Source organism: Nicotiana tomentosiformis, chromosome 2 (assembly GCF_000390325.3).
Source record: "Nicotiana tomentosiformis chromosome 2, ASM39032v3, whole genome shotgun sequence".
NCBI classification, from domain to species: Eukaryota; Viridiplantae; Streptophyta; class Magnoliopsida; order Solanales; family Solanaceae; genus Nicotiana; species Nicotiana tomentosiformis.
The window spans coordinates 76,696,562-76,720,649 of record NC_090813.1 but is presented as its reverse complement, the minus strand read 5'-3'; the positions used below and the strand labels follow the sequence as shown (position 1 = coordinate 76,720,649).

Sequence of the window (24,088 nt, the reverse complement as noted above, 5' to 3'; positions counted from 1 at the left end):
TCACATCAATTCAAGAGTTTTTCAGTATTGTCTTTCTTTCTCCTCTTTTATTTCATTATAGAGTATTTTGTAAGAGAGTGAGTGTTGGGAAACACTTGTGTGAACCCTTTCTTTGGAGTGATCTTGTGAGCTTATTCTCTTGGGGTATTTGGGACTAATTAGAGTATTTACTCTAATTTTGTACTCTTGTTGGTATAGTAAAATTGCTCCTCCCCGCTTGTGGACGTAGGTCATCTTGACCGAACCACGTTAAATTTGTGTCTTCTTTTATCTTCTTTAATTGCCGTTATTATCAACTTGCATTGTCTTTGTTATTGTCATTATAAGGTTGTTTGGCTAAATTTTGCACTACCCGGTAATCCGATCCTAACAATATATACATATATTCAGCAATTATTTTGGGTTTGTGGATAATTAAGTTAATTTCTCTTAATTATATTTATTACTATCACATTATCACTATTGACTGCTATTCCGGGACTTGTGCAGAATACTGGGCAAAGCTTATGTTGAAATTCTAAAAGATTATATTTGTTGAGAGGAGGGCTAAAATTCCATTTGATAGTGAAATACTGAATTTAAAGGCCCGGGTCAAAGTAAAAAATGCAAATCCCAAATGTTGAATTAACTTAATAACCAAAGAAGAGAGTAGTATAGTATAACAACTAAGAAATGGTTCAAGTTGCAGTGCAGGCAATAACAACTCACCAGCAGAGTAATTATAATTAAAATGACCTACATACATGTATTATATTTGGATCGAAAGGTTCCTTATTTCGATCCAAATATATACTAGTACTCTAATAATTACAGTATACATAAAAGGAATTTTGTCTTTGATTCAAACAGTCAATTTTTGCACTGTGAAAGGAACTTTTAATTTCTGATATTCAAATATAAATTCTTTTACAAATAGTCTTATTAACTACACAATATCTATCTGAATGTAATGTTTCAGAAAATCTAAATTACAGACTCTTTATTTCACATTCTTATCGTCATCACTATTATTACTAATTTGTTTTGTATTTTTCTGAAACAAACCAAAGTCAATTAAAGATATACTACTATATATTCCCAGAGAAAGGGATATATGTGCAGAAGCTTCTAATGGACCGAGTCACAGGTAGTGGCTACGTATGCACGCGATGATAGAGATGTCGGAGAGCTTAATTTGGGACTCAGCGTACCAGGCTGACTTACTAACATTTTCCAAAAATGGAAAGTAAAGTACATGCATGTTTGGCGCTTCTAAAATTTACTTATTTTGATAATTACTTTTTTTAAAAGTACTTTTCAAAAATATATTTTTGATGAGAATCGATTTGTGTTTGGCTACTTAATTTAAAAGGCATTTTTGAACAGTAATTAGTATTTGGCCAAGCTTTTAAAAATTATTTGTAAGTATATTTTTCTCAAAAGTGTTTCTTAGAAAAGTGCTTTTGAAGAAAAATTACATTTTTCTACTTTTGTTTTTTTTTTCAAAGACCTCAATTTTTTGCCAAAAGAGCTTTTGACAAAAAAAAAACACTTTTGGCCAAAAACAAATAAAAATTTGGCCTGTTAATGAAGTAGAATACCAATTTCTAAAAAGACACGGACTTGAATCCCCAACTGAGTTTTATTTACTTGTCTTCAACTTCTTTAATTAATCTGGTATCTATTCTTATCTTTATAAAACAGGAAGAAGAGATATTAAAGTACGTGAAATAGAGAGTTTATTTCTTGAATCATCTATGTATTACATAGACGACAAAAACAACCAGGAAATCTTACAATTACATTAATGACTGTCGTAAATCCAACTTACTCGGCAATTAAAAGCCTGAAACATGACTTACATGACAAAGATTAAAGAAAATAAGGAATAATGAATATTGAATGTGTTAGCTAGGAACAAGTCCTTTGAGTCTTCCTAAAGGACTTTGGTAAGAAAAGAATTAAACTAAGGAACAAATGAATTAATGTGAATTTATTAGACTTCAAGTACTCAGCGATATGTAGATCCTCTTTTATTTGTCATCGATCAATCAATAGTTGTGTAAAAGTTGTTTTCGACGAATATATATTTTTCTGTGGATCAACTTCTCTCTTTCTACCTCGTACAAGTTCTTCATTATTGCATCCGAAGCTTTCACCAGGAACTCCGACCAGTCCCTTCACAAAACAACATTACCCTGGTCAGATTATGTATAAATCTTGCTAAAATAAAGTAAAGAAAAAAAAAATGCAAAAAAAGAAAAACAAAATCATGCTCAAACAAGTAGTAATAATTAAGAAAGTTTATATGTACAATCCAAAATAGTTATCCTACTTTCTTATTCTACGTTATGCCTACGAGTGTCTACTTTCTTTAAATGAAAAAATGTAGTAATTCTTTGTAAATACTACAGCTTGTTGTAATGCTCCGGATAATTTGTTCTCTCTTCTATTTTTCTCGAATAAATATGATGTCACATGTATCTCAATAAAGATTAAACAAATCATATTTTCAAATGATCTTCTCTTAAATGGCGGTGTCATATCAAAAGTGCACAAAGAAATTATAATTAAAGGTGTCAATAAAGTGGACAAAAAACCATGTCTAAAAATCATGCATGATACATTAGGATTCAAATTTTAACATAGACAAGAACAAAATGCTAGGTCATGGGTTTCGGTGAAATAGTTAAAGTATGCACAAACGAAAAAACTGTGACGAAGAAGTATATATATTTATTAGTGTCTTTTTGAAAGGAAGAATTAAGATGTCACACGGATACTCACCCTTTTAAGGTATCAAATGTGAGTCCAACGGTGTATTTTGCCTCCTCAAGAGCCAAGTTAAACTTCTCCAAATCCTTATTCGGAAAATTAGCATTCAAATCCTTAATAGCAAGTTCCGAAGGTTTTACATCACAAAAAACTGGTATAACCCTCTTCTTTGATTCCATCATTAGAGACAACTCATGCAAGCAAAAATAAGAGTCACAATACTGAGGGGAGAAAACAGCCATCCCAATTTTACAATTGCGAATCGCCGGATCGATTTTATCGAACAATTTATCCCCTGGTTTCATGTTCTTACTGTCCAAAAATGGCTGCAGCCCAAGATTATTCTTAATATGCTCATACAACAATCCTGCTACATTTCTTTTTGTGTCAATTCCCCTGTGGTTTATGAACACGTCGCATGGTAGCCGGTTTTTTGCCGGCTCGATTTGTCGTCGGAGCCGGAGAAGTTGATTGCACACATTCTTGGCTGAAGAGGAAGATATTGCTGAACGTTGCATGGCCCTTTCAAGAAGTTACAGCGACGTTTTGTGTTTTTTCTTGTCAAAAAGATTTGTTTTTTTTTTTGGGTGTTTTAGTAATTGGTGTTATTATATTTGTAAATTGAATATATGATATGACAGTCCTGTGCTATTTATAAGGGCTGGTGTAAATTTTGAAATGTGCACTTTACATTCTTATGTTTGATTTCTTAGGGTCTTGTCTTGTCTACTTTTCTACTAATAAAATTGGACCTCAAGAAAATACTAGTATTTGCTTTGACACTTGACAAGGACGAAAAAGAGTAAAAGCCTTTGAATTTTTTGACTCTCTAGGTTTTATGGAGAGTTTAATCCTTCAAACACGCTTTTAGAATTATTTTAATAAACCCTTTATACCATTTTTTGAGTTTGAGAATAATTATAAGACCTCTCTTGAATTCTTTTAGCTTTCCTTTTTTCTATGAGATTGCTTCAGTTAAACTATCTGATTTTTGCATTTAGGAATCCCTTTAGGGAGGAGATTGGTCAAAAGTGGGAAATTACCTAATTTTGTAAACCTCAGATCGTTTGTAAAACTTTTTTTTCGTTTAAGTTGAAGTCGGATATGACTATTTATCTGACTGCATTCATCTGACTTACAGTCCATAATACTTGATGATTTTATCTTATAACCATTATGTTTAATTAGGTCAAAATTAAATTAATTGGACATCGAAAACCCTTAATTATCTGATGCTTGCATCTTTTACGGTATCCTTCAAACTCCCTATAGAATTATGTGCTTCCAATACCCTGAACTACTATACCTATCCGCTCAATGCATAAAATTTTATTTTGGTAGAATTATGACACCTCCTAAGTCCCATATCAGTCACGGAGGCAATGTTTTTTACCAAGAGGTACAACATCTATTATTTATACATAAAAAAGGAAAAAAATATTGACCTCGTAAGTACAATGTGATTTTTCAGTGATCCACGGCCTCTAACTCTGCCCCTGTCCAATATCATTTAAGCTTATAAAGGGTCATATTCGGTTGAAAGTGCAATTAGCTCACAGTGAGGATAAAATCAAAGAAAGTCGATTGAGATGGTTTGATCATATCCTAAGTAACCATACTGGACCACATTTATATAATTTTAAAACCGTTATATAACTGAAAGCGTTAAAAAGGAATGACACACTTGTCAAGTATATTGTATAAATGGTTCACTTAGGAAATTTGCTAAAATTCCTTTTCAAGTATTTCTGGATGAAAAGCGTCAGTTGAATTTCATGTATCGTCATGGACAATTAACAAAGAAGGAGAACATGGGAAATAAATAAATAAATAAATAAATGAATGAATCAGAGAACGCAAAGAACTTATATATCAATATTCAGAACACATCATTTGCTTCTATTGTCAAAGGTATACGTTGTTTAGTTTGGTATGCGTGCTGCACTAATTTAATTATTTTCGATTGTATTAGTTTATATAAAGATAACATTGTACATGAATTGATTTAAGCAAATAGACCAAGGTAGTTCTTCTTTTCTCAATGGAAAATAAATTTTTATGGTTAGTATTGCAACACTACTAGAAAACTGTCAAATTTCGTCCACCAACACCGACCGAAATCGGTCGGAATTAAATGAAAAGCGACCGATTTCCGACCGCTTTTAATTCGTCGGAACAATAATGGTCGCTAAGATGTTGCGACCGAAGACGTCACAATTTTCCGACCGAAGTCGATCGGTTAATAATTCAACCGTTGGTTGACCGCTTTGACTGACAATATTTGTTGGAAAAATAAATATACCGACGTCGGTCGGTATTATTTAAATTATTTGTCATTTATTTTTCAAAATAGCGACCGACTTATTAAAAAATAATTAAATATTTAGTGCTATAAGATGTAGTACTGTATTAAAACTTAAGTTGTAGCAACAACATATATATATATATATATATACGCACACACAGACACACACACGCACACACATATATATACATTTGTGTGTATAAGTGTTTAACCATTTTGACCACTAATACCGAGTGATTTCGGTCGGTAATTTATTTAAAAATAAAATGTATAGTGCTATAAGATTTAGTGTTATATTAAAATTTAAGGTGTAGCAACAACAACATATACTCGGTCAAATCACACAATTGGAGAATATATATATATATATATATATATATATATATATATATATATATATATATATATATGATGTGTGTGTGTGTGTGTGTGTGTGTGTGTGTGTGTAAATAATTAAATATATATATAATTTAGGATGTTATATATATGGAGATTGTAAGTAACAATAATGCTTGATCCTTTGGACAACTAAGACCGACCGACTTCGGTCTGTATTTTTATAATTATATTAAAAGTAATTTTATTATCAAAAAAATAATTGACGCAGGGCGGAAAAAAATAAATTAGTATTTCCGACCGATATCGGTCAGTATTTTTATAATTATATGATAAATAATTCTTTATTATAAAAAAAATAATTGACGTAGGGCGAAAAAAAATAAATTAAAATTTCTGACCGACATCGGTCGGTATTCTATAATTATTTTAATTAATCATTTCTTTTTTAGATAGTATGCAAGTTTGACCAGGCTTTGGTCAAAGATTGACCATTTTCCTGCCGACGTCGGTCGGATATTTCAACTGTGTCAGATAAAGCAAACTTTTTTTTGTGGTACCACATTAACCGACCGATTGGGGTCGGTCTTCTTATTTACAATTTTTTATTTATTTTTTTCGACCAATTTACTTTGTTTCCGACCGATTTCGGTCGGTATGATTTGGACGTTTTTTGATAGTTTTTTTTTAGTAGTGTTGTATCCTAACTTAATTTTTGAACGAGGGTATAAAACAAAATTGTTCTCGTACCCGTTGCACAAGGACACAAAATTGAACTGCTCAAATGAAATGTTAAAAGTAATAGTATGGTGTTTGAACTAAAATTCAGTACTGGAAAAACGTGGCAAATTGACTTGGTAAAGGTGACCGTTTTATTCATAAGTCACTCGTTATGCGAACAAAAACTTGTTGGACAAACGTCAGTTTGTGACCCTTCAACATACTTTCTTGACAGTTACGTTGTACTTTATCGAAGGAAAAAAGAGCTTAATTGACTAGTTAAATTTCAAAGAAGCTAGAAGAGAACGTAAATAGTAACCCAAAAAAGAAAAGAAAGCAACATAAAAACCAATTTCTCCCGGTAAAAAGACCACTTATTTTTCCATAATCGCAAATAAATTGAAATAAACTTTGTCTTTTTGCTTCCTTCATTTTTTTGTTATTTTTCTTCTTTTTTTGGCTGTTGCCGAATTGACTTTGTCAAAAGAAGGCAAATATGCATGAGGGAGATTTATTATGTGTGCCATTCAAAATTTTGAGGCTGCAGACATTTCTGCAATAGCCTAAAATAGTGCATATGACTGTAAAAGCATTATACTATATATGCACCAAATATTTAACCAAATCAAGTACGTAATTCTTTTGTTACCAGTTTAATATTACGCCTTCTCTAATTCGTTCTTTCCAACAGAAGATGACCAGGAAATTAAACCGGGCTGGTGACTCATTAGGCGTTAAAGGAAGATAACTGGAGAATATTGGAATTGTTTGTCATTTACTGAAGTGGCAATAGCTAGTAGGCTGTCTAATCATAACAGAATTTTAAAGTATGGAAACTAACGTCATGAAACCCCACTGTTTGTCCCCCGTTTCCTATTAAAATACTTGTATATCACAAGTATTTGGAAACTTATTTATCCATGACATGGAAGGACATGGGCTTGGGCTTGGGCTTGGTTTAACTTGTGCTTATAGAATTTGACTCCCTACTTATATTGAAAATTTATGTTCATTAATTTTAGGAAAATTTACCCGTAATAGCTAAATCTAAGAGCTATTAATGGATCATAGCTGCCTTTTAATTTAATTATTTTGTATTGCTACAATGAATTTTCAATTTACCAATCATAGCTAATACCAGTGTATAATCTTTTCTCTCAACCATCTTTCTCTCTTCTCGCCCAATTCTCTCTCCTTTTCCCTCTCTCTTCTCCCTCGGCAGCAAAGAAGTTACCGCCAGCCGTCTTCTCCGGCGGAGTTCTACAGAGCCCAACTAAACAGCCGCCTATTTCTCTCTTCCCCACACTTCACCACCCTCCGCCGTATACCTCCTTCACCATGAATCACCCTTAAACACCGTCGCCACCCACCGTCAGATCCAGATCTGAAATCACGAAGTTGCGAAATCAACCCATTACCGGTGACGAAAATAATGTAGGAGGAAGATCGGAGGTGTCACCTGATCTGGATCTAACGGAGATGCCAGAATCCATAGCTTATTCTCCTTCTTTGTATCTCACATCTGAGTGTATTCGTCTGACCTGATATTTATTCCTCCACCACTACTTTTCACGCCTGAAAAAGAAGCCGTCTCTTTCGTCTCCACTGCCTTTCACGTCGGAAAATCGATATAAATACAGTGTATTTTGTATTTTTGTCAGAGAATCTAAAATATATTTTGGATTTTCGTCGAATATCCGACGGGGTTTGATTGTATTCCTATTTTTCAATACAATATATTTTGTATTCTCGTGAGAGAATTGACTATATTCTTTATTTTTTAATTAAATACAATTAATTTTTAGAAGGATTTGAATGTATTCTTCATTTGTTTTAGTGTAAATACAATGGTATTTTTTATTTCGCCGGAGATCCGACTGGATTTGATTGTATGCTTCCCTTTTAAATATAGTGTATTTTATATTTTCGCCGGAGATTTGATCGGATTTGACTGTATTCTTCATTTTATCATTTTTTTTAGTATAAATATATTCAAATACAATCGAATATACACTCAAATACACGAGAAAAAAAATAAAAAATAAAAAGATACAGCTTAACAATGTATTCAAATACACTTAAATAGAGCGAATTGTCGAAAACTAGCTACGAAACGTAAATACATAAAATGTAGCTATGGATTGTTAAAAGTTCCTTAAAAGATAGTCATTTCTGAAAGATCCCCATAATTTTATTAGTATAAATATAAAGGAGTCCGGAACCAAAGTATTTTTTTGGACTCAAAGCACAAAAATATATGAAAAACAAAACTGGTGACCATTTTATTTATAACACATGGATTACATGCGTCATACAGCTATAACGCATATATTAGATGCGCTATACCTAAAGTTGAAAAGACAAATAGGTATAGTGCATCAAATATTTGTGCTATACCTGTATTAAAAACGACTAGTCTTCTTCTGCGGGATAGAAGCCAAGAAAACGGTTTCCCCCCCCCCCTCCCTCCATTTTTTAAGCTTAAAGCTCCATTGGAGCCCACCCATCCCCCAAAAATCGTGTCCTGTCATTATTTTAGCGAGCTAACACCCGATCCAAGGCGTTGTCGTGTAGTGGAGCTCTTTTATTGCCCGTTTTGGTGGTCAAATCTTCATTCTTTCTCAATTCAAAAATCTCTAAAAAGAGGTATTCCGATATGTAGTATAAATCATGTATATAATTGATTTATTTGTTGTTTTACTGTGTTGTATACTTTTTGTGATCATTTTTTGATTTTTTTTATTTTTTATCCGGATTAGTTTATTTATTTGCAAAAAATTCTGAAAATTGAATATTGTTCTTTTGTTGAATGATTAGTGCTATATGTAACTTTAGTGTTGTACATATAATAATATGTGAATTTATTATTGTTTAGTGCCCTTTAGTGTTGTATTGTGCCTTTTATTTATATGTAGTGTTGTTTAGCCTAGTAGAACTGATAATAAATTTTATGTTAGTTGATGTTGTTTATGGCCATTTAGAGTAGTGTGACTTTACTGCTCTTAGGATTCTTTAGTGTAGAATAAAAACTATGTGCCCTCATTAACTAACCCGATTAGAGTACTCAATTATAGATCAAATGTTAATCAATTATTAAGTATTTATTAAATATATCATTAGATAACAATCAAATATTAGATATGAATCATAAAATAATTAGTTGACAGTACAAAAGAGACGCTGCCGGATTTTTGTGTAAAATATAAATGTTAACAAATAAATCGTTACGAATGAAATAAATTGAATATTATTTAGTATTAGGTTTTTTAGTATTTTTATATGACTAATTATTAAAAATATCGTGATTTGTTAGGAAAATTAAATATTAATTTTCTTATAACCCAAAAATATCTGGAAAAAAAGATGATAGATCAAAGATAACCCTGCCGAATTTTAGTCAAAAAATCGAAGAAACTAACATATAAATAATTATTTTATTTATCACCCTAAGTAATAATATAAAAAATTTATCGATTAAATATTACTATAAAAAAATTGTAATATATTTAAAGATGTTAAATGATTAAAGAGAAAAATACTTTAATTGATATTATTCAATTTATAAAGATCGTCATGGATCCTCCCCATGTCCATCATGAACCTATTGTTCCAGAGTTACTGTTGCTCCAGGGTGGCCATAGGTCTTCACACATCTGGGATGGACAGTTGTTGTCCCAGACCTTCCACCCTAGACCACCCACTTTATCCCCGTACAGTTACACACCTTGAGCGGATCGGGTTTTATCGGATTATAGAGACCGGCCGGTTGCAGTTCGACTCGCCCCTCATCACACTCGTACATTTTATCTACCTATCGGCGAGGCTACCATCCCGCTAGAGGACGTGGAGGCTCTATTCGGGTTGCCCGTTGATGGTATGGCTGTCAGCTACCCACGGGCTCTTAGGGATTATATAAGAGAGGACTATCTACATATGTTGCAGAAGCTCACCGGTTTTCAGCCTGCGGAGCCGACTGCTATGAGTGATGCCAGTCGATTGCATTTGTCACTTATTATACAGCATCTGGTGGCGCTGCATGCGGAGATTATTGATGGCTCACCGACAGAGGCTATCGAGCGGCAAACGAGGTTGTTGCTGCTAATGATGTTTGATGGTATTCTGTTCCCAAACACTTCGGAAAACCTAGTTAGCTTGCGATTTCTGCATCATCTGGAGTGGCTAGATGAGTTACCTACTTACAGCTGGGGTGGAGCTATTCTAACCTACCTTTATAGGCAGTTGTGCCGGTCGTCCATAGGCACCATGAGAGACATCGCCGATTTTATTCCGCTGCTGTAGGTGATAATATTATCAATTCTTTTCATAATTATAACAGAGATAGTACAAAATGACTTTAATTTTACGTCCACAATCAATATTAGGTTTGGGCCTGGGAGTTCCCACAGAGCATTGTGTGCCTAATCAGACGTAGGTTTGTTTGTATTACTATTACTTCAATTTGCGTTACTCGCTTGCGAAGACGGATGATCTTATTCAGGAGGCCGTTGAGACCATGGTTTGACCATTACATATTTTTGCTAACACGTACGTTAGTATTCTATATTTCGTATACTAAAATATCTTATTATTTTATAAGTTACTGATGGCCCAACGACCGCTTCTACTGAGCCTGCTAGCCTTCCTGACGATCATGCTGCGGCGCATCTTCATATAAAGAGGCAACATGATGAGGATAATCCTGATAGCGTAGTCGAGCGGGATGGTATGTGCCTCGGGCCAGCCAATGCTTTAAAGCATACAAGCTGTGGGGCTCATTGATATGTATTTTGAGTTGTATATATGACATTAAATATCTAATAGTAAAATTATTAATGTTTTACACAGTATTTTAAAAGGCATGGGCGTAAGGCGAGGCGTTTTACATATGCCTCAGCGGGGCGTAAGCTCCGAGGCGTGGGGCGTAAGCCCCATAGGTTTTTAGTTTTTAATATTTTATAAAATAATATAATGACAGTAAATATTTATAAACATATAAAATTGCATAAATATTGAAGAAAACTATATATATGTGTGCTCCATCCCCACAAAAAACTAATCAAAACAATCTATTATACGTTACTTACAAGCACAAGTAAATTGAGTCAAAGAATAAAGTTTTCTATATGGAGGAACAAAAAGGATGATTAACCTGCAATTTGAACTTTGAATTTGTTGCTATAAAGAAGAATGTAGTTCTCTTTGTATTTGTAAAAAAAAATTAAATATTCATTACTTTTGGGAGATATTAGCAGACTAGCGGACAAGATAAAAAATTAAAAAAACCATGAATTAGGGCTTAAATCAATAAAAAGGTCTTTACTTTTAAATTTAATACTTTGGAGTTCCTTTTTAAACCTTTTGAGTAATTACCAAACTGAATTTTGAGAATTTGGGTATTATATGAAGGACTAATTCAACAAATTTTATTTTAATTTGAAAAAATCTCTGGGGCTTACTCCTTACTAAAAAAAGCGCCCCGAACGCCCGGGCGTACGCCCCAAATTATGGGGCATACGCTTCTTGAGACTTTCGCCCCACACTATCGCCCCGGAGCATTTTTGGTACGCCTCGCCCCAGAAACGCCTTTTAAAACAGAGGTTTTACATAATAACTGCATGTGTTTTTATTTTTTTGGGTTATTTATTAGTTTAAAACTAGAACAGAAAAAAATAAGACAGATTAACATAAATTTAAATTCGTTAAAAATTACACATAATACATGACACGTACAACATAAAAATAAAAAACTACACTTAACGCGTCCATGTGTTTGTTTAGTCACTACCGCCCCTTATTCTTTGCTTCAACTACTGAAATTTTTTTTCCAACCGATTATTTTCTTCTTCTGCCTCTTTCAGTTTCTCTTTCACTGCCGCAAGTTGTTCTTGGAGTTTCAAGATCTGAAGTTCGTACTCACCGGTCAGATTCTAAATGTTTAGCAAATATGATTTGGAGTATTCCTGATTAATGGGTTCATCATACCATTCTTCAAAATCACATTGATTTTCGTCCTACAAATGGGGATGACAACAAAAGACTATTAATTAACATGTTATGAATAATCTATTAACCAGCATAACTTTCAATAATAATAACTTACAACTTGTTTACACATCCAATGTTTGCGACTTAGATTGCAATTTGACCAACATGGATTCAAAATCGCACGTTTGTCACAGTAACACCTTGGTACGTCATTGCGTCTAGACATGTCGTAATACTCGAACTTGAAAATTTTATGGAAAGTTGTTTTCTTCATTTGGTTAAGCGGCAAATAATAATGCAAAATGTGCAGGGGTTTTATAGACAGCTATGAGTGATTTTAGGTTACATAACGCATATTGTTGATTTGTTATGTTTCGTGTGCTAACGATTCTTTACGGTACAAGTCGGTGTAGCTTTTTCAGGTCGACATGACAATAAACATAACGTATATTATTGATGCACTATATATTTCGCGAGCTAATGATTCTTTACGGTACAAGTTCGTGCAACTTTTTCAGGTTGACAACTTTTTCAGGTAGACATGACAATACACATAACGCATATTACAGATGCCCTATGTTTAACGTACAAGTTCATGCAGTTTAGTTCTTTTTAAGTTGAACCAGCATTCCAGTATTCAAAACCCATTTCAAAAATCATTTCAACATTTCAAAAATGCCACTAACATTTAATAAGTGATTTAATAAGAGGCAAAAATGCGAAGGTAGTTCAACAGATCCACATGGAACACGTCATAACACAATCGATCCCTACCTTGAAAAAAATATGCTAGGTTGCTATACTGATTTGGTGGATGATAAGTGGTATGGTGTTCTACGTCCCTTGGAAAATAATCCTATAAATATACGAACTGATCTCAAAGTTGTAGCGCACATTATTGAGGGGGAAGCGCATTCTATAAAGCCTGAAGGTATGCGAATTTGGGGTGAAAAACTACAACGGGTTCCCCTTTACTCAAAAAAGTGTGATCATGAAGTACTATGCCATTGGCATAGGCTAATAGTACCACAAGCATTGTCTGCAACATTCCAAACAAACACACATAAAGATGAACCAGAAGTGATTCGGCATTTGATGAAGGAGATTTTAGAGATGGAAAAGGCATAAGTCGTTCATCATACACTGGATGATCTTAACTACCTGCAAGGAACGACGGATCAGTATTGGGATTTATTAAAAAATAAAAAATTGCATAGAGATATTGATTATCATGTATTTCGTACAGTTGTCGAGTGGGAGGGACTACCTAAGTTTCTATCGCAGACATTGGACGTAGGAGTCCCATATTATTGTAGAAATCAAGCAAGTGGTCTTATTGATGATAGCGATGAAATACGAGAAATGTGTGTCAACTGGGGCCTAGATTATGATGCCCTGGGTCCGGACGGATGCGTACAAGATGTTGACAAAGAAGATAAAGACAATGACAATCATTATTTATTTCTTGAAGTTATTTTTAATTGTTGTATTGAATCTTCAATGCTAAATGTCAATTAGATTTAAGACTATTGAAAGCTTAATTTTAATTCATAGATATTGCAAACAACACCATTACAGATATTTAGTACAACAAAATTACTGCAACAAATCACTAAGTTTATCCTTGAAAATTGGGCACATTGGATGAACTGCCACTGGGAGCTGAATTACCAACGCTTCCCAAATCAACTGAAGGACATGTACGGAGATCGTGTCCTGTTTGGGAACATATACCACATTTACGCACATAAACGGTATCACCAACATTCATTTAGTTCCGTATCTGCGTTCTTTTTTGCACTTGCCGGCAACGCATATAATCCTTGTTACACACCATTTTAAATGGTTCCGGCGGCCAATAATCCTCAGTACCTATTGGTTGGAAGTAGCCATTATAGGTGTTTATGTATGCAGCAACACTATATTCTTTATCAACGTACCTCGTCGCCGCAAAACCAGCATATTGTAAGCATTTCATGGCAAGTGATAGATCGACCATTTTCTATACGAACATAATCTTTTGGATTCATTAATGGTGTGGGTATTATTACCGCGGTTTTGATGTAGACCAGTGCGAACTTCAAAAATATTTTTCTCATGCAATACTGCAAATATGTATGCCATTATGCTCGCTTCCTATATTTCTCAAATCGTTTTATCGGTAGTGGCATAAATTGAAAATCCCTTTCCAACAAGGCGATGAACTTCGGGATCTTTCAACAAACCTCTTTGTCATCTTCTTGAATGACATCCGCACCATGGCAGTGACAGGCAATCCACAAGAAAACTTCAACAACCCGTTGAAAGACTCTGACACGTTTGTAGTCAAAATTTCCTATCGTCTACCACCATCCTTATGCAAAGTCCACTTATCAAGCTCATGTTGCATCAACTAACGATAAGCTTTTGGGTCTTCCTACCTAATCAATTCCATCCGCCTCCTGAATTTATACTCTTGATGATCTATTGCAATTATCCATATTAAATCATGTAAGCTCTTATTCGGATGAGTGTAATGACCCGGCCGGTCGTTTCGAGAGTTATAACGCTGTTTTCCCCATTCCTACTTCTTTTTGTGTTATTCAGTTTTATTATGTTATATCGGGTTAGTTTGTTCGAGTCCGGAAGGAACTCGGAGTGAAATGAGACACTTAGTCTCATAATTGAAAATTTTAAGTTAGAAAAGTGGACCGGATATGGACCTATATATAAACAACCTCGGATTTGAATTTTGATGATTCAAATAGCTCCGTATGGTAATTTTGGGCTTAGGAGAATGTCCGAAATATTATTTGGAAGTCCGTAGAGGAATTAGGCTTGAAATGCCGAAAGATTTATTTTTGAGAAGTATGACCGGGGGGTTGACTTTTTGATATCGGGGTCGTAATCCGATTCTGAAAATTGGAATACCTCTGTTATGTCATTTAGGACTTGTGTTCAAAATTTGAGGTCAATCGGACATGATTTGATATGTTTCGGAGTTGTTTGTATAAATTAGAAATTTCAAAGTTTATTAGGCTTGAATTGGGGTATAATTCATTATTTTAGCGTTGTTTGAGGTGATTTGAGGATTCGACTAAGTTCATATGATGCTTTAGGACTTGTTGGTATATTTGGTTGAGGTCCCGAGGGCCTCGGGTGAGTTTCGAATGGTTAATGGATCAAAAATTGAACTAGAACAGCTGCTGCAATTTCCTTCTGTTGGAAACTGCTTCTGCCCAGAAATCGAGCCCAGATGTGAGCCTAGATCGAGCCCAGGATCGAGGGCCACGTTCGAAGATATGATCAAGCTCAGGGTCGAGGGCCACGATCGAAGGCATGATCGAGCCCAGGGTCGAGGGCCACGATCGAAGGCATGATCGAGCCCAGAGTCGAGGGCTACGATCGAAGGCCGGGTTGAAGTCGTAATCGAGAACCAGGATCGAGGGCCAGGATTGAGAACCAGGACAGAGGACCAGGATCGAGGACCTCGATCGAAGGCCAAGATAGAGGGCCAAGATCGAGGCAGAACCGACGATGTCTGGGCAGAAATATAAAAACAGGGACTTCATCCCATTTACCATTTTTGACAAATTGGAGCTTGAGGAGAGGCGATTTTTGTTATATTTTCAAGAAAAACTTGAGGTAAGTCTCTTGTGATCATTTCTACTCCATAATATTGAATTATCATCGAGTAATCTGACTAGATTACATGATTTTGAGGTGTAAATCAGAGATTGAAACTTAGAAATTTGGAAATAAGATTTGTAGATTTGAGGGTCGAGTTGAGGTCGGATTTTGGTAAAATTGGTATGGGTAGACTCGTGGTTGGATGGGCTTTCAGATTTTGTAACTTTTATCAGGTTCTGAGATGTGGGCCCCACAGGCGATTTTTGAGCCAATTTCGGGTTTTGGTCTAATTTTGAAGCTTTTCTTGTGGAATTCATTCCATTAGTGTATATTGATGGTATTATACTGATTGTGAATAGATTTGGAGCACTTTGAGGCAAAGTCCAGAGGCAAGAGCATTGCGGGGTAGAGATTTGACCGGTTTGAGGTAAGTAACGATTGTAAATCTAGTCCTGAGGGTATTAAACCCCGGATTTTATATCATTCTACTATTTTTAGTGACGCACATGCTAGGTGACGGGTGTGTGGGCGTGCACTATTGGGGATTCGTGACTTGGTCCGTCCCGTAGCAACTGTAAAGTTGCATACTTTGTTGAAACCATATGATACTTATATATTTTAGAAAGAATTTCTGTAAATTGGGCTGAATGCCATGTTTGGGCCTTGCGCCAATGCTGTTTGGACCCTTAGGGGCTGTTTCTTACCATCCTCTCACTGTTTTCGATTGAAAATCTATACTCAGTCATGGTTATACTTGTTTACTGCATAACTCAGTTTTATGACTCTATTTTGATGCATACAAATATTTTGGGCCGAATGCCCGAGTGGCTTGATTTGTGAGGATGAGTGTGGATCGGGGCTGTCCGCCTGTAGCATACTTGTGACTGAGTGAGGCCGAGGGCCTGATTGGTGAGGATGAGTGTGGATCGGGGCTGCCCGCCTGCAGCATACTTGTGACTGAGTGAGGCCGAGGGCCTGATTGGTGAGGATGAGTGTGGATCGGGGCTGCCCGCCTGCAGCATACTTTATTATTATCGCACGTGAGTAGTCCGTGCAGATTATAGTGCTTGGACTGAAGGAGCCCCTCCGGAGTCTGTACACACCCCCAGTGAGCGCATATACCTACTGAGTGTGAGTGCCGAGTGCTGAGTGACTGGGAGGCATGAGTGATTGTGAGGTATGCCCGAGTGGCAAGAGTGATTGTGAGGTATGCCCGAGTGGCACGAGTGACTGTGAGGTTGGCCCGAGTGGTTGTTTATGATTTTATCATTTTTGCTCACCTTTGCATTGAGCCTTTGTTTGAAAAACTATTGGAAAAATGTCTTTAAAAATGATTTTTACTGGAACTGGGTTTAAACGAGATGTTTGATTCAAATCCTGATTTTTAAGAGCATGTGGTATTTTACTGAGATTTCCTGATATGAACGTTATATGTTTTATTGCTCGTCACTACTGCTCAGTCTTTATTTATTGTTCTTACTTACTGAGTTGGCGTACTCACGTTACTCCCTGCACCTTGTGTGCAGATCCAGGTGTAGCTGGACACGGTAGCGATTATTGAGGGTTCTGGTTGCAGATTTTCTTGGAGATAGCAAGGTAGCTATTTGGCGATCGCAGCCCCTGCTCTTCTCCCTCATATCTTCCTCTAGTTATATTTAGCTATTTTCCGGGCTGAGTTAGCCTTGATATTGTTAGCCAGATTGTAGTATATGCTCATGACTAGTGACACTCCGATGTCGGGCTTTTTTTTCGCATTTCTATTTTTCTTTGATTTGAACTCTTTAAATGAAGGTTTATGCTAAATAACCTTGAAATTATCTTTAAAAATGAAGATATCGGTTTGTTTTGGAAATGAGTCGGCTTGCCTAGTTCCACGATAGGCGCCATCACGACAGGGGTTAGTTTTGGGTCGTGACAGATTGGTATCAGAGCCTAGGTTACATAGGTCTCACGAGTCATGAGCGGATTTAGTAGAGTCTTGCGGATCGGTACGGAGATGTCTGTACTTATCTTCAGGAGGCTGCAGAACCTTTAGGAAACTCCACATTCTTGAATTCTTGTCGTGCGAATCTGTTGATTCTAGTAACTAAACATCTGTTATTTCATTCACTCACAGATGGTGAGGACTCGTACTACCGGTCAGGAGGGCTAGCAACCAGTACCACCAGCGAGGGCCACGAAAGGCTGAGGCCGTGGTAGAGGCCATGGTAGGGGTAGAGGTGCAGCCCGTACAGCAGTTGAGGTAGTGCCTACAGATCCACCGGTTGTCCCAGATCAGGACCAAGTTCCAGTTATTGATACACCAGCTCAGGCACCACCTGTGCCTATTGTGATTCCAGGCCTTCAGGAGGCCCTAGCTCAGATTCTCACAGCGTGTACTGGCCTTGCTCAGGCGGTCTCTATTTCGACGGCCGCAACCACTTCTCAGGCCAGGAGAGGCACTCAGACTCCAGTCGCTTGCACACCCGAGCAGGTTATTCAGGGACTTCAGACACCAGAGCTACCACCAGCCTAGCCGGTTGCTGTTGCTCAGGATTATGTGGTTTCTACTATGCCTGAGGATGATCAGCGCAGGTTGGAGAGGTTTGGGAGACTTCAGCCACCACCTTTCAGTGGTATAGAGAGAGAGGATGCTCAGGACTTTTTGGACAGGTGTCAGAGGATACTCCGTACTGCTGGTATTTTGGAGACTTGTGGGGTCTCATTCACTACCTTTCAGTTTTTTGGGGCTGCACTCAGATGGTGGGAGGCTTACGAGAGGCGTAGTCCTGTTGGCGCAGCGCCCCTTACTTGGCAGCAGTTCTCCGTGGTCTTTTTGGAGAAGTTCGTACCTCGATCCCGCAGAGAGGAGCTGCGTAGATAGTTTGAGCGGCTATGCCAGGGTGATATGTCTGTGATGCAGTATGAGATGCGGTTCTCTGAGTTGGCCCGTCATGCTATCTGTTTGGTCCCCACGGACAGAGAGAGGATCATGAGGTTTATTGATGGCCTCACTTATCAGCTACATTTACTCATGACCAGGGAGCGGGTTTCGGGTGCTATCTTTGATAAGGTTGTCGACATTGCTTGGTAGATTGAGATGGTTTGCGGTCAGGAGAGGGTTGAGCGGGAGGCCAAGAGGCCTCGTGGTCAGGGTGGATTCAGCGGTGCTCCTTTTGGGGGTCAGTTCTAGCACATTAGAGGTCGTCATTTCAGACAGGCTCAGTCAGCTTGGCCATTTCATCGGGGTGCATCATCTGGCCATGGTTCTCACAGTTCTCATCAGGGCCACTCATCACTTAGTGCCCTTCCAGTTCAGAGTTCGTCCTGTGCTCCACCTGTTCAGGGCTCTTCCATGCCAGGTTCTTCTACCAGTCATCTCGGTGCTAGGGGTTCCCTTCAGTTTCCGCCGCCAGCACCAAGGAATTGTTTTGAGTGTGGGGAGCTTGGGCATATGTGGAGGCAGTGTGCTCGTCGTCATGGAAGTCTATCTCAGCAGAGGAGTTAGCCTCCGACTATAGCACTAGCTACCTCACCACCCGCTCAGTCAGCTCAGGGTGGAGGTCAGTCAGCTAGGGGTCGCCCTAGAGGGGGAGGCAGATCAGGGGGTGGTCAGGCTCGTTTCTATGCTCTCCCTGCCAGACCAGATGCTATTGCTTCAGATGCTGTGATTACAGGTATTGTCTCAGTTTGCCACAGAGATGCTTCAGTATTATTTGACCCTGGTTCCACGTATTCATATGTTTTCTCGTATTTCGCCTATTTTCTGGATATGCCCCGTGAGTCCTTAGTTTCATCTGTACATGTATTTACTCTTGTGGGCGATACTATTATTGTGGACCGCGTATATCAGTCATGTGTGGTGACTATTGGGGGTCTGGAGACCCAAGTAGATCTATTGTTGCTCAGTATGGTTGACTTTGATGTGATATTGGGTATGGATTGGTTATCTCCATGCCATGTTGTTCTAGATTGTCACGTTAAGACGGTGACGTTGGCTATGTCGGGAATTCCGAGGATTGAGTGGAGCGGTTCTGTAGATTATGTACCAAGTAGGGTGATTTCATATTTGAAGGCTCAGCGCATGGTTGAGAAAGGTTGCCTATCTTATTTGGCTTTTGTGAGGGATGTTAGTGCAGAGACTCCTGTCATTGATTATGTTCCGGTGGTACGTGATTTTTCGGATGTGTTTCCTGCAGACCTACCGGGCGTGCCGCCTGACAGGGATATTGACTTTGGTATTGATTTGGTGCCGGGAACTCAGCCCATTTCTGTTCCACCGTATCATATGGCACCGGCGGAGTTGAAAGAATTGAAAGAACAACTTCAGGAACTCCTTGATAAGGGGTTTATTCGGCCTAGTGTGTCACCTTGGGGTGCACCGGTTCTATTTGTGAAAAAGAAGGATGGTTCCATGAGAATGTGTATTGATTACAGGCAGTTGAACAAGGTCACATTCAAGAACAAGTATCCTTTGCCTCGTATTGATGATTTATTCGACCAGCTTCAGGGAGCGAGGGTGTTCTCCAAGATTGATTTGAGGTTCGGTTATCACCAGCTGAAGATTCGGGATTCAGATATTCTCAAGACAGCTTTTCAGAACCCGATATGGCCATTACGAGTTCTTGATGATGTCTTTTGGGCTGACCAATGCCCCAGCAGTGTTCATGCATCTGATGAACAGTGTATTCTAGTCCTATTTGGACTCATTCGTCGTTGTATTCATTGACGACATCCTGGTGTAGTCTCGTAGCCAGGAAGAACACTCTCAGCATTTGAGGGTTGTATTGCAGAGATTGAGGGAGGAGAAACTTTATGCAAAGTTCTCTAAATGTGAGTTTTGGCTTAGTTCAGTAGCATTCTTGGGGCACGTGGTGTCCAATGAGGGTATTCAGGTGGATCTGAAGAAGATAGAGGCGGTGCAGAGTTGGCCCAGACCGTCCTCAACCACGGAGATTAGGAGCTTTCTTGGTTTGGCGGGTTACTACCATCACTTTGTGGAGGGATTTTCATCTATTGCATCGCCCTTGACCAAATTGACCCAAAAGGGTGCTCCATTCAGGTGGTCGGATGAATGTGAGGAGAGCTTTCAGAAGCTCAAGACTGCTTTGACCACAGCTCCAGTGTTAGTTCTGCCATCAGCTTCAGGTTCTTACACCGTGTATTGTGATGCCTCAAGGATAGGCATTGTTGTGTTTTGATGTAGGAGGGTAGGGTGATTGCCTATGCCTCGCGCCAGTTGAAGACCCATGAGAAGAACTATCCTATCCATGATCTTGAGTTAGCAGCCATTGTTCACGCCTTGAAGATTTGGCGTTATTATTTGTATGGGGTTCATTGCGAGATCTATACTGATCACCGGAGTCTGCAGTATTTGTTAAAGCAGAAGGATCTTAATTTGTGTCAGCGGAGATGGTTGGAGCTTCTTAAGGACTATGATATCACTATCTTGTACCATCCGGGGAAGGCCAATGTGGTGGCCGATACCTTGAGTCGCCGGGCAGAGAGTTTGGGGAGTTTAGCATATCTTCCAGTAGCAGAGAGACCATTGGCATTAGATGTTTAGACCTTGGCAGGCCAGTTTGTCAGATTGGATATTTCGGAGCCTAGTCGGATATTGGCTTGTGTGGTCTCCAGGTCTTCTCTTTATGACCGTATCAGGGAGCGTCAGTATGATGACCCTCACTTGCTCGTTCTTCAGGACAGGGTTCGGAGAGGCGATGCTAGGGATGTGACTATTAGTGATGACATGGTGCTGAGAATGCAGGGCTGGGTATGTGTGCCTAATGTAGATGGGCTTCGAGAGCTGATTCTTGAAGAGGCCCACAGCTCGCGGTATTCCATCCATCCGGGTGCCGTGAAGATGTACCAGGATTTGAGGCATCACTATTGGTGGAGGCGGATGAAGAAGGATATAGTTGGGTTTGTGGCTCAGTGTCTAAACTGTCAGCAGGTTAAGTTTGAGCATCAGAGACCGGGTGGCTTGCTTCAGAGGTTAGAGATCCCATAGTGGAAGTGGGAGCGGATCACTATGGACTTTGTAGTTGGGCTCCCACGGACTTCGAGGAAGTTTGATGCTATTTGGGTTATTGTGGATCGGCTGACCAAGTCCGCGCACTTCATTCCAATTAATACTACTTACTCTTCAGAGCGGTTGGCTGAAATTTACATCCGAGAGATCGTTCGCCTGCATGGTGTCCCAGTTTCCATCATTTCAGATAGGGGCACTCAGTTCACATCGCAGTTTTGGAGGGCCGTGCAGCGAGAGTTGGGTACTCAGGTTGAGTTAAGCACAGCTTTTCACCCTCAGACGGACGGGCAGTCCGAGCGCACTATTCAGATATTGGAGGACATGTTGTGTGCTTGTGTCATTGACTTTGGGGGTTCATGGGACCAGTTTCTGCCACTCGCGGAGTTTTAATAACAACAGTTATCAGTCGAGCATTCAGATGGCTCCGTACGAGGCTTTATATGGGAGGAGGTATAGATCTCCGGTTGGATGGTTTGAGCCGGGTGAGGCTAGGCTCTTAGGTACAGACTTGGTCCAGGACGCATTAGATAAGGTGAAATTGATTGAGGAGCGGCTTCGCATGGCGCAGTCTAGGCAGAAGAGCTACGCGGATAGGAAGGTCCGTGATGTGTCTTTTATGTTGGGGAGAAGGTTTTGCTGAAGGTATCACCCATGAAGGGTGTTATGAGGTTTGGGAAGAGGGGCAAGTTGAGCCCCCGGTTCATTGGGCCTTTTGAGGTGCTTCAGAGGATATGAGAAGTGGCTTATAAGCTTGCCTTGCCACCCAGCTTGTCGCGTGTGCATCCAGTGTTTCATGTTTTCATGCTCCGGAAGTATATTGGAGATCCGTCCCATGTTTTGGATTTCAGCACGGTTCAGTTAGAGGGTGATATGACTTATGATGTGGAGCCGGTGGCTATTTTGGATCGGCAGGTTCGAAGGTTGAGGTCAAAGGATATAGCTTCAGTGAAGGTGCAATGGAGAGGTCAGCTTGTGGAGGAGGCCACTTGGAAGACCGAGCGGGATATGCGGAGCAGATATCCACGCCTAGTCGAGACTTTAGGTATGTTTCTAGACCCGTTCGAGGACGAACGGATGTTTAAGAGGGGGAGGATGTAACGACCCGGCCGGTCGTTTCGAGAGTTATAATGCTGTTCTCCCCATTCCTACTTATTTTTGTGTTATTCAGCTATATTATGTTATATCGGGTTAGTTGGTTCGAGTCCGGAAGGAACTTGGAGTGAAATGAGACACTTAGTCTCATAATTGAAAATTTTAAGTTAGAAAAGTGGACCGGATATGGACCTATATGTAAACGACCTCGAATTTGAATTTTGATGATTCCAATAGCTCTGTATGGTGATTTTGGGCTTAGGAGCATGTCCGGAATATTATTTGGAAGTCCGTAGAGGAATTAGGCTTGAAATGCCGAAAGATTTATTTTTGAGAAGTTTGATCGGGGGTTGACTTTTTGATATCGGGGTCGGAATCCGATTCTGAAAATTGGAATACCTCTGTTATGTCATTTAGGACTTGTGTGCAAAATTTGAGGTCAATCAGACGTGATTTGATATGTTTCGGAGTTGTTTGTAGAAATTAGAAATTTCAAAGTTCATTAGGCTTGAATTGGGGTATAATTCATTATTTTAGCATTGTTTGAGGTGATTTGAGGATTAGACTAAGTTCGTATGATACTTTAGGACTTGTTGGTATATTTGGTTGAGGTCCCGAGGGCCTCGGGTGAGTATCGGATGGTTAACGGATCAAAAATTGAACTAGAACAGCTGCTGCAATTTCCTTCTATTGGAAACTCCTTCTTCCCAGAAATCGAGCCCAGATGTGAGCCCAAATCGAGCCCAGGGTCGAGGGCCACGTTCGAAGGCATGATCGAGCTCAGGGTCGAGGGCCACGATCGAAGGCATGATCGAGCCCAGGGTCGAGGTCCACGATCGAAGGCATGATCGAGCCCAGGGTCGAGGGCCACGATCGAAGGCATGATCGAGCCCAGAGTCGAGGGCTACGATCGAAGGCCGGGTCGAAGTCGTAATCGAGAACCAGGATCGAGGGCCAGGATCGAGAACCAGGATCGAGGGCCAGGACCGAGGACCAGGATCGAGGACCTCGATCGAAGGCCAAGATCGAGGGCCAAGATCGAGGTAGAACCAATGATGTCTGGGCAGAAATATAAAAACAGGGACTTCGTCCCATTTGCCATTTTTGACAAATTGGAGCTTGAGGAGAGGCGATTTTTGTTATATTTTCAAGGAAAACTTGAGGTAAGTCCCTTGTGATCATTTCTACTCCATAATATTGAATTATCATCGAGTAATCCGACTAGATTACATGATTTTGAGGTGTAAATCAGAGATTGAAACTTAGAAATTTGGAAA

General features: G+C 38.8%; 1 protein-coding gene across 1 annotated transcript; it reads right to left on the bottom strand.

Annotated features, from left to right (window-relative positions):
* Positions 1–2,030: 2,030 nt before the first annotated feature.
* LOC104088417 (probable 2' cyclic ADP-D-ribose synthase BdTIR) lies at positions 2,031–3,272 on the bottom strand. Its single transcript, XM_009593074.4, has 2 exons — positions 2,767–3,272; positions 2,031–2,157 (listed from the first exon to the last, which is right to left on the bottom strand). The coding sequence occupies exons 1-2, from the start codon at positions 3,270–3,272 to the stop codon at positions 2,031–2,033; spliced, it is 633 nt and encodes a 210-aa protein (XP_009591369.1).
* Positions 3,273–24,088: the final 20,816 nt, after the last annotated feature.

Coding starts and splice junctions, on each gene's coding strand:
- LOC104088417 (XM_009593074.4), bottom strand. CDS start 3,272: ATGCAACGTTCAGCAATATCTTCCTCTTCAGCCAAGAATGTGTGCAAT. Junction 2,158..2,766: donor ACATTTGATACCTTAAAAGG/GTGAGTATCCGT, acceptor TGTTTTGTGAAG/GGACTGGTCGGAGTTCCTGG.